The 12,162-nt window shown below is 37.3% G+C and overlaps 1 protein-coding gene across 2 annotated transcripts; it reads right to left on the bottom strand.

Moving 5' to 3' along the window:
- Positions 1–1,305: 1,305 nt before the first annotated feature.
- On the bottom strand, positions 1,306–8,954 carry LOC140142037 (uncharacterized). 2 transcript variants are annotated; one of them, XM_072163949.1, is made up of 5 exons: positions 8,787–8,954; positions 6,067–6,230; positions 5,538–5,712; positions 5,067–5,137; positions 1,306–3,586 (listed from the first exon to the last, which is right to left on the bottom strand). In XM_072163949.1, the coding sequence occupies exons 1-5, from the start codon at positions 8,852–8,854 to the stop codon at positions 2,697–2,699; spliced, it is 1,368 nt and encodes a 455-aa protein (XP_072020050.1). In that variant the 5' UTR covers positions 8,855–8,954; the 3' UTR covers positions 1,306–2,696. The 2 variants fall into 2 exon arrangements, with proteins under 2 accessions (XP_072020050.1, XP_072020051.1); XM_072163950.1 differs by having other exon boundaries at positions 8,791–8,954.
- Between the last annotated feature and the right edge of the window lie 3,208 nt (positions 8,955–12,162).

The following is a 12,162-nucleotide window of genomic DNA, read 5'->3' as shown; positions in this document are numbered from 1 at the left end:
AATGGTTGCTTCAAATAAATAAATAAGTTGCTATCAAGTACATGTAGCTTTATTCAACGCGTGCCACGTATAGATATACATGTCTGTGTGTGATGAAAGGTTATCATCTATTCCTGTATTAATACACACCTATGACGTCGCGCTATTGTTTTACCGCTCCATTATTTTCCACGAATGGAGCGATGATCCCAATAACACGCCATTCGTAAATGCCCTTCTCTTTTCTCTGAAAAGCAAATACTTTTCAGGGAAAAAGTACTGGCATTTACGAATGTAGTGTTAATATCAATTGCACTTTTGAAAAGCAAGTATTTGCGAAAAGTGCGGTATTGTTATCATCACTTCATTCATGCAAAACAATGATACGAAAAACAAGAAGAAAATGATTTTCATTAATACAATAAATTGAGGAAGCGGATAGCAACATTTGCACAGTATTGTCATGGGACCTGAGAGCACATCAGACATATCGAATTGCATGCTGAATACGAGGATTGTCCCTATATCTAATAATAATAATAATTTTGATTTTGTGAAATTCGCGATATAATACAAATTATTAAAATTTCATATTTTTATATTTTTCCAAATGTAACAGTCCTCGAAGTAAACTTTATAAATCTAATGATATGTAATTAAACTATAGGCCTATGTAGCTGGGATGAAAAGCCGACTCAATTGAAAATTTGACCTTTCATATAGAACTTAAACATTTGTTTCCAAAAAGACCTACATTTTTAGTGTTTTGAGGAAAAAATCTATATCTTTAATAATGAAGGTCACAATTTTCATATGATTGACGGCTGTTCAACCCAACTTCCTACTATTTACTGCATATCGTTAGATTTATACAATTTACTTTGAGGACTGTTAAATTTCAAAAATATCAATTTTTAATAATTTGCCTTAAAATGTGTATTGTATCGCGAATCTGATTTGCTCTTAGGTGCCACAAACAAAATACGTAAAAACGTCGCTATCCGAGCCCTTACAATGCAATCTGTGAAAAGCAAGTCAAGATCAAAACATTTGTTTCCTAAAATTTAGTACGATCATTATATTAGTGTATTGTCCGGCATCAATGAGTAATTGATCAATTTGTAAAGAGCAACCTATTTCAATAACACTCCATTCGTGAAAAATAATGGAGCGGTAAAACAATAGCGCGACGTCATAGGTGTGTATTAAGTCGGTTAATGGCCGCGGATTAGAACGTGAGTGGGTAAGAATGGCTTCGCCGCTCCGCGGCTCAGCCATTCTTACCCACTCACGTTCTAATCCTTGGCCATTATCCTATACTTAATTATGATCTTCTTTACAAGCATTGGATACATTTTAACATGAGCTTCTTTTTCTATCCAGTACTTAACCGAAGCTAATGTGTTCATATCCTAATAACTTATATTTACAAATAATTGGCTTTTATACATCGTCCACCATAATTTATTGGGTTTTTTAATCCTCAGAAGTCCACGCAAAGTTCTAAAAATTTTCATTTTAGCGCATTTTTTAGTCGTCGCCAAAAAATGAGGAAATTCGATTACAAAGCGGCCGGAAAAAAGTTGCAAAATAATGCAATACAAGAAATCGCACATTTCGCATTGCCTTCTTTGACCTAAAATATAACACCACTTCACAATGCTTGAACTCAACAAGCCAAAATCTTCAAGGGCCATTCGCGCCATGGGCGGAGATGGGCCACTCATAAATTTCACGGGCCCGAGTTCAAATAGTAAAATTTGAATGTTACCTACATTCTGACAATCTGACTTCCCATCATTCGCCAATTTCACTTTGTCTGACCTCGGTATTCTCGAAGTATAAGTATACGCGTTCAAATGTCTGTGTTACCTAAAATATTGCGATTTGCCATTGCCGTAGCCTAATCTTTTGAAACGAATCATTAGTTTGACAATTATACACGATTGTTCACCTTTGTGTCGGCGGTGTCCAGTGGCAATATTTGTCAAGATAAAATCCTGGTGTGAAAAGCAACTTTACAATATTTAGCTCATGTTTACCGTTGCTCAAGTAAAATACCTTTTTATACCTCGGCGAGGAAATGACGTCAGAGCGTATATAATTGGGCGCAACTTCAAATCACTGGCATTTAAAAATGCCGCATAGATGCGAGCGCGCACGCGTAACACTTGCCTCGTGCGTTGACGTCATTGCCTCGCCAAGACAAAAAATAGTATTGTTTTTAGCACAGTGAGGTGTAAAAAAAACAGTGAAACTCGATCATGCGGACTCTCCGTCGCGTGATTTTAGCTGCGTTTTTGACACACTTCTTATTCTCTTTTATTTACAAGCAATTATAGTGCTTAAAGCGAGTCGAAGCCTTCAGGCCATATGGTGTTTTTTTTGTACAAATAATGCAATATTTTCAGTCGGGTCTTACAGTTACATTAATCCTATAGGAAATGAGCCAAGGAAGCCACTGGACACATTTATATTTCTATAATTATGTATTGCAGATGTTGAGTTATGATAAATAATAGGCCCAAACGAACGAGAGTTTTCGCCATTTCCCCCTCATAGGAAAAATCACGCATATGAGGGAAAAATAAAACCCATTACAATGAGCCTTGGGATCTCCTGTGAGTGTGATGGGCTTTATTTCACTCAATATTTGAGCACAAACATCGCTACATCAGATTCCGTTTCGACTAAACACTAAATTGATCAACCTTAATTTATACTGGATGGCTGAATGTTTTACACAAGAAACCTCTATCCAGTTTTTGATACACACTACTTTCTTTGTCTTCAGGCGCTGACATCGGTAATTGTTGGTACGTATTCCCCGTACTCAGAGTCCCCCTTTCGCTCCACGATCGAGGTCTTCCATCTGCCGCTGCAACCGATAAAAACTGATTTGTCAATTTTGGCGCCAAATTTGTAGATTGTAAATAAGTTGATCTTGCTCTCTGGTTGGAAATATGATGGTCACCGTCTCCAAATTTCCGATTAGTTATCTGGTCTGCATCTTCAAGGCGAACATCATTCAGGTTGGTCGCTCCAGTACTTTCATAATTGTCGCCTTCATCGTCACTTTGAGTGTCACTTAAAGTTACGCAGAAGTAGAGTGGAGTCTTGGCTTGCAAATCTGATTTCTGGTCTGGCATTGTTTCATCAGAGGTCCCTTCGAGCATTTCAGCGGAAGAAGTTTCTTCTGTTGTATCGTCGTCCTCGTGGTAATCTACTGATACATATTTATGACGTTTACCATTTTTGTTAGTTTCCGTAACTTTATCACTCTTACTTTCAAGGTCACTTTCAGTTTCGTGTTCACCATCACCATTCATGGCGTCGTTCAAATTTTCGTAAAGTTTTGGTACCGTTTCTTTACTTTTGAAGTTTACTTCTTCGTATGTTTGTAGTTCTTGGTCATCATCATCATCATGTCCATGAAGCTGGAGTCTTGCATCCGTAAGCATACTAGGGTCAGGAGTGAGAGAGTATCTAACAGACTTATCAGTGCTTCTCTTGTCTCGTTTGATGCCGTTGACAACAAGATTACCAGCGAATCTGAGACCATCGTCGTCCATTGGAACATCTTCGTATGTGCGATTCTCAACGGATCCTATATGGAAGATATATATAATTCAAAGAGACTCAATGAGACAATGATGTTTATTGTTGACTTTTGACTTCTAAACTATTCGGTATAATAACTCAAGAATGGTACATTCTAGATAGGTCAAACAATGAACCACTGATTGGCCCATGTGGCTGTCTTTTATTGCCTAGGTACATATTACATAAGTTCTTGACATATGTCACTCCTCATGGGCTAGAAAATAAAAACCTAAACATTTTCTGAATCCTTATGACTATGGTGACTAGAGGAATACATATGGTTTTTAACACAATTTGAGCAAGTTTGAAATTTTGACCCTGTACAAAGTTCGATGACCTTAACCTGCCAAAATCTTCGGTTCAATTGCCACCACCCATTTTCATGTAGCCAATGATGTCATCATGTCAACTACCTGTCAACAGATATCTGTGTCCCAACCCACCCCTCGGGCACAGCGTCAACACCAGGTAAATAATGATTTCAATGCAGGCGGGAAACTAACCAATAGAAATACGCCCTGTATCGAATCACTTGTATCTGCTATCACACCACTAATCGCCAGTTACAAAATAGATTTGCCTTTCCAAATCGCTACTAATCAATGATAACTACCCTATTGTTAGTAACGACCAAGCAGAATAAAAATCCTATTTTAAGGGGGACAATAAAACAAGCAATGTCCCACTGTTTCTATGGAATTCCTGAACGTTTAGAATACATGGTTGCAATGAGGTGATTTGAAGTGGCCGCTCGCGCTCTTGTCCTTTACTAGGTGGGCTAGCGTAGAATGGTTTATCTGCTATTTGATATTCAGGCAATAGATCTTTAAATACCAGGATAGAAAATGATGGATATCTCACGTTATTTTCGGTTTCTATAAAAACAAATTGTAAGCCTTGCACTTGAATATGTGTTGAAAGAACATGGTAATCTTCAGTCTGCGTACTGAAAACCAAGCCTGTGTATTGAAATGAAATACTGACAACTTCGTATTTTATTTGCGCAGAACAAAAAAACGAGTCCTTCAAGCAGATGAGGGACTGCGCCGCGCATGCGTAGTGGGGAAGAAACTATTTTCAATAGCCTTAGTCGGCGGTCCCTGGGCCCCTGGGCCCATAGTCTCAAAACTATTAAACAGGCCGGAACAAAATGGCCATACGTGGCTGTTGAAGAACCAGTGGACTCGACCTACCATCATGGGGATTTCTGCCATTAAGACGAGCGTTTGTAAGAGGCGTAAGACATCGAAACCTCTCAAACAAACTCAAACTGCAAATTGCAAAAAACGAAATGGGGCTGAGCAAATTAAATGTTAAATGGTGTAGGTAATGGTCGATTGGAGTTCATATTGCTTAACTATTAAAAAAATAGCTACATCCTAACACCACTCCATTTACAGACAATTGAAATCGTTCCCCCTCCTCGTAAACAATTATTACTTATTGTGTTATGTTTCATAATAATTGACCTGACGTAGACCTACCTGCAACTGAAAATCCCGAGTCTCCTTGCATTACTCCCATGTAAATTGCACACTCATCTGCATCCATATTCCTAAAGTCAAAGAAAATTTTAAAAATCAAACCCTGTAACTCACTGCACAGATTCTTTGACATACCTTGCATGTTTTCTTATAAATGAGATGAGTTTCTCTTGCATTCTCAAATTTTCGAAATTGGATTGAGACAAGGACGATACGTAAAGGTGCACATACATTACATCATCAGACATTTCTGCGGAATACCGACTACTGCAGAACTGAAGTACAGTCCTTATCTGCAATGGCGGTAATCATTTTGATCAAACCCTGCATTTACATCCGTATCATTATCATGATTATGGTAAGGAAATGGGAGGCTGGGTATTCCCCCGGAGTACATCATCCACGTGTTAGCAATGGCGAATAATAGCTTAACAACATCGAAGGCCGTATAAAATTCTATGTTATACTTACGCTTCAGGATCTTTGGGCTTTCTAGCTTTTCGACTTCTTTTTCTCAAATAACATGCTGCCATGACTGCCAAGATAGCGCACAAAGTTGTCAATCCTGTCACGACGGATAGCACAATCAGTGAATGTATCGAACACTCCTGGTTAGCTGGTGGTGGATCCGATTGCGAGAGATAACCTGAAACAGAATATTTTAGTAAAAAGGTCGAAATTATCATCATGCTCAAAATGAGTAGGGCCCCTTTTCAGATTTTTTTCTAAATACCAAAGCTATAGTTTTTGAAAACAATTATTTAAGCCGAGTTATCTAAATCGTAAAGGTAATCGCAAAGGTGCATGGAGGTTTTATGATTCTCTGTCTTCCTCACTCCGCGACGCGGGCTAGAAATCCAGATTTATTAATACCAGAAATCGCTCCACAAGGGAAAACAATTTAAGAAACAGTCATAATATAAAACATCCTATGGATGAAAACCAATTTGCAAGTTAGTTAGTAATAAAAGTTATAAAATAAAGACTCAGTTCAGTATACCTCTATTGTCAAATGCTGCATCGGTGTTTTGCTGCATCGTCTGCATCGTTGTTTTGATCAAGGTGGTTATATTGGGGTTTGCTGTGGACACGGTTTCAATGTTACTTGTCAGAGTCGATGTTTTACGCCTCCCATTATTAGGTTGGGATTGTCTACTACCATGACTACGGATAAAAACAAAAGTTTGAAAAAAATACACATTTAGGATTTCAAGATTAGTTTACACTTCGACAAAACATCTCTTTGTTCCGTTGACTTACAGCTAAAATTGTACTTATCACATTCCAGCAACACTTCTTATTCGAAATCAGGCACACCAGATACCATTAAATATGTATTTCATGATTCTAGCATTCTCTTTGTACGGTATGATTTATAGATATCCACACAAAAAAGCTTATCAAAAAACATTGAGTTTGCGAGTTACGCGTATTTTGTTCAGGCTGTCAACAGCCGGAAAATATTTAACTTTTATTTCTATTTTATTCGGCGATGACTTTGTCAAACCACTGAATCAGCACGACAGGTTATACACAAACATTGTGTTGTCATAGGTTTCTGATGGTATAAAAATCTCATTTTTGGAGGAGTAAGTTGAGGGATGAAGCTGTGGATCACAAAACGTACTCGTACTTTGTCAAGCAGCGTACGCGCAGTGACGTACCAACCTAGAAATATCCGGACAAAACTTTCCAATTTGTGATGCAGTAAGTAGTATGGAGCTATCATATTCGTGGAGGCGCAATAGATTACGTAACGCATTGTTCCTTTGTGCCAATTTGATTTACCGACAAGCTATTCATCGAGAGGTACTTTTTGTTCAGGACAAAAGGGTTCCGCCATTAAATCGGTAACTAACCTGACAGCGTATTAATACTTTACCAGACAGGCTATTGTCAATAAGTGATCAAAAGAATGTCATGTGAGCGCCTACTTGAGTGAGCGGTACCTTTTGTTCTCATACAGCACACGGGTGTGACCAAAGAGCTTTTAAATAGAAATAGAGTCGCAATAGATTATATAATCTTTTGTTCGTTTGATGCCGATTAGAAGTTGCGACAGGCTATTCATAAAAGTGGTACCATTGTTTCGAACAAAGGGCAGTGAATGGGTTCCGCCATTAAATTGGTCACTGATCCGGCATCATATTAACGCTTTTCCCAACAGGCGAGTATAGATAAGTGACCACAACACAGTCATGTGTACTAAGGGCAGTCATGTGTAAAGTGGTACCATTGTACTCACGTATCCCAAATGTGCGCTTGTGCGGGTCTGAAGTCTATAATGGAGGCTTTAGTTGTCGATATAATCTTTTTATCACCCACCTGACTTTAGACGCTTCATTTAAATAAATTGAATGCCCCTGCTGATCGACTACATATCAGAATGTATTAGCTGCCAGGTTCACATGTCTATAGTATTCTATAATGGTAATCGCTGCGTATACATGTAAGTATAAGTATAGGCCTATAAAGGGTTTTTTTCACAAATGTCCATTTATTTTATATTTTAAGAAGGAGATTGGCATAGAAATAGCGGCGGTGGAAGGAGGTGGGGCAGATTCTCCCCGTGAGAAGTCTTGAGAGGGGATATGAGGTAGGAAAGGGGAGGAGGGATATGGAGAATGAGGGGCCTACAGGAAGGGAGAAAGAGGACAAATGAAGAGAAAGAAATAACGAGAAGTAAATAAAATAATAGAAAGATAAGGACATATTTATATTGGAATGACAGGGAGAAGAGAGAGGACAAAAAGAAAAGAAAGAGGGGAAGAAGTCAAGTGAGAAGGATAGCGAGGGAGTGATAAAGTTAGTGTAGGCCTAGGAAAGAATAAATACAGAGAAAGAAAAGAAAGGAAAATAAATGTAATAATAATTATTATAAAACTTAATACATAACAGCACTAAGCAGCCATTCGATGACATCAATGCCGTTGTGCGTTACGTAATTAATGAGCCCAGTCAGATGTATTTCGCACCTGCCAAGCACAAGTCACCCAATTTCGAAAACTGGACGTTGAATGTACACTCTCATGAATATTGATTGGCAACATTTTCCAATATGTCAGCGCTCTAATCGGAAACAATAGAACAATCGACCCTGCAGAGCGTTGGTCAGTAGTGTATAAGCGGAGGATGAGTGTGTGTGGGCTCTCGATCTATTTTTAAATTTTGCCTGGTACGCCACTGATATCCACCCCTACATATCCCATCCACCCCACATACATCCTTCCTCCCCCGCGCGTCGCGTAACGTTTAATTCATGTGTGATATACTAATAACCATATCAATGTTTTATTTGGGTATTTGGGAAAGTTGTCCCAAAAAGTCTGGCTAGTTGTTGGCCTATATCATGTGTATTATCAATCTGTGCCATAAGAAATATTTCTGCGTACAAGTTACAGGCACTGATACCATGGACACGCGTACAATCAGAGGGACCGGACCTACAACAATACAGGAAACATACTAACGATAAAAACGGTTTTGGAATTATCATGTCAACACTACAGCACACTCATGTACCATTAAAGGCAAGATTAATGGAAAGGGAATCGTTGTCGCACAAAATACAAATTCTTGAATGAAAGATTCACGAAACTTCAAGATACATCACTTTCTGATCTCCTTTTACATTCAACATGTTCAAACGCTGCAAGATCAATTTAGCTCTGTTTTCAGTCATGCCATAATTAGTCAATTTAGTCGCGGTCTGTTACATACTTACTTCTTCTTCCGAGATTTGTCCATGTTGGAGATTTACTTATCACAAACACAAATTCCACAGACATTTGTAATAATCCATATTTGATAGTGATGATTTATCAGTCACATTCATGTAAATGTAAAGTAGCGGCAAGCGTTTCGCACTATATTATACATCGTCCGAATATAGTATTTCAATGAGGTAATGACTATGGTCGAAACCCGGAAGTTTCTTTGCGTGTCTATTATAACAGTTAGAACAATAATATTGCGTGTAAATAGTACAGAAGAGGGCCAAGTTGTCTTGTGATAACATTATTAAAAACGTAAGTAAATAATTGAATATAAAACTGATCATCGAAACGATCATTAACATGATTAATTTGACGTCAATTTAAGTTGCTGTTCTTATGATGATTGTATTACGAAGTATAGTATTATTCTTTTTGTTACCAAGGGAATTTGTTATGATTATATTCCCCAAGAAGGAATGATCGTTACCCATATGGACCAATATTATATACTGATCACTTTAACATTGTACTTTATTTATGGAAGAAGTAACCTGAAACATCTTAAACTGAGTATTATTGTGATGTGCCCTGCGCAATTTAATTTGATTATTTATATTTGTTTACAACATAAAACTATGCCATGAGAAATAATAGAAAGAGGAAACCAAGAGTTTGTGTGTTATGACATGTTTTTAGGAAAACCCCTTTGGTTACAGTAAACAACCTCAATCAGAGTAATTAATTATCTTGGAAAATCCCCACTATTCCAGAACATTTCTGCATTGCATCATTTGGAAAATCCCTTAGATTGTAAAATGGATATGATGACATCAATTTGGAAATCCCCCAGGAAGTGAATGACGGAATGGTCTATTAATAGATTCTGAGTATAAAAGTGGAACGCTTTAGTTTGCTCTTTGCAGAATATCATGAGAGTTGTAATCTTTCTACGTGTTGATCATCGTTGTGCTACAAAATGAGGTACATTTGAACCAGTTTGCATAGTCAATAATGTGCTATTTTCATACAGCCACGAAGGATATTATGAGTGTATGATAGACTTGCTGGAGTCTGGTTTATAAAACAAGATATCTGTCAATAAAGTGGAGCAGTGCGGAAAGAAGCTTGTTTCCTGGAGAAAGAGATTAACATCTGCGCAAGGAGTTAAGTGTTTGGAGAACTGCGCAAGGAATTCAATGTTTGGAGAACGGCGCAAATCATATTTTACTTTCAATTAAAGACTTAGATTCTGTTAACTAAATCAAACAGTGTATTTTTGTTGTGCATTCGTGTGATTTCGGGTAAAAGGTGATTTTGGGCTTGAGTTATTACAACTTGTAACAAAATTGGGGGCTCGTCCGGGAAAGTACAGTATAGCATTCAATGCAGAAGAGTTTCTTAAAACTATAAATTGGGAGAAGTTTGGTGAGTTGAAGAAGCCTAATTTATTAGCATTTGCTAAACATTATGACTTGAAAGTAAAGCAAGCTACAAGAAAGCAAATAATTGAAAATGCATTGATTGATGTTTTGGTCGGGGAAGATATTTTTGATGAATCTATGTTGAAAAAGAAACTTGTAGTAACTGAAATCGGTGGGGAGGTATTTAGAAGAGTTGGAAATTCAATTAGAATTAGAAAGTATTCTGTGGGGAAAGTCAGGGAAACTTACTCAGCTCTACTAATAGAGAAGTGTAATAATTATGAAGAAGTCAAACTGGCAGTCCTATGGTGGCTTGGTTCAAAAGAAGTCAAAGATGATTGCGGCCAACTTAGGCAATTGGTTCATTGGAAATTTGTCCACGTTGACATTAAAACCCACTTGGATTTTACTTTCAATTAAAGACTTAGATTTTGTTAACTAAATCAAACAGTGTATTTTTGTATTGCATTCGTGTGATTTCGGGTAAAAGGTGATTTTGGCCTTGAATTATTATGATTCGTAACATTATACAGTGTAGTCAAAAACCCCAATTACAAAGGTTGATTTCTCACAGTTGAAATGTCTGTTTCAAATTGTTGTTGCATATTCTAAAAGAACATCATTTTAAGAGTATTTGGTGAAAACATGCATGGATCAATTATTTTCTTTCCTTTTATAATTAATTTTATGGTGTTATATAAAATTGGTGAAGGAAAAGACTGTCAGTGGTTTTATTTTACTGTGAATTTATTATAAGTGCAGAATTCACCATTCATGCATTCATTATGTTGCCATAAAATATATATCAGTGTAAGTATTTAAGAAATAATCGAACAAAATAGCGTTAGAACATACATTATGCCCGAAACATATAGAAGAAGGTTCGAAGGTCTTGTGAATATTAACAACTCATGCGACAAGTTAGGTCATAAGGAATGCAGTGTAAGCCAACATGAGGGTTTTTGGTAACATGTGTGCCTAGCTTTCCCCTGGAATAACGGAATAAATTCCTATCTATATCTCTTCTGCAACCTTTGATATAGTCGTTTGAGCTGTTTTAAGTTATTTGCAGCATTTCCATTTCTAACAAGCCACGTACAATTCTACGTATTTAACTCGTTCCGGAATTCCACGTGAATAATTATTCCAATATATTCACCATCACGTCCGTGGGGGAAAACACTCAGTTTAAAGCCTTAATGTACGATCTTTTTAAATTTGTCTTTTTTTCTTTTTTTCTTCCAAAATGATAATATGCAATCATTATGAAAGTTCCCAATACATTTGGACGCGAAAAACATTGGACATTTGCAAAGAAACAACATCATAAACTTCACCTCTATCACTCGAAATATCTCGCACTTTTTGGATTTGGACGCCGAGTGCGGCCTTAGAGTTAGTCTCCTACGCAGCAAGTTTGGTTATGTGTGCACAGGGAAAATATGCCACATAGTGCCAGGTTGGCACTTGCCAACTGATGCCAATGTGGCATTTGCCAGGTTCGGCCAAGAAGAATGTGCAAGGGGTACGCACAACCAGGCATTTGCAGCCACGGGCCAAATTGGCATTTGCCATCAATATCCAGAGTGTCAGAAATCATTGGCATCTGCCAATTGTACCAGGTTGGCAAGTGTCAATCTGGCAGGGGTTGGCATTATCATTTTTTGGTGATTTATAGATTTGTATTATTTTTGAACAAAAATGAGATTTTTAGATGGTTTTCAGCGGTGGTTCCCAGTGTTTTAGGCTCCATATTGTTTTGAACATACAAAACATTGCATGATCTTTGTTTTCATTGGTTTTTGTAATTTGAATAAATCAAAACAATGATTTTGTATAAAAATGAGCTATTTCTGATGATTGAATTTCTTTTTCATGTGTTTTTAATTTTATTATCCTAATTTATTTTGGAACAAAAATGCAATTTTTTGATGGTTTCCTGTGGTGGTTCCCGGGGTT

The sequence above is a fragment of the Amphiura filiformis genome, chromosome 20 (assembly GCF_039555335.1).
Source record: "Amphiura filiformis chromosome 20, Afil_fr2py, whole genome shotgun sequence".
Lineage (NCBI taxonomy): Eukaryota > Metazoa > Echinodermata > Ophiuroidea > Amphilepidida > Amphiuridae > Amphiura > Amphiura filiformis.
The sequence above is the reverse complement of the archived record's forward strand: the minus strand, read 5'-3'. Positions and strand labels throughout refer to the sequence as shown.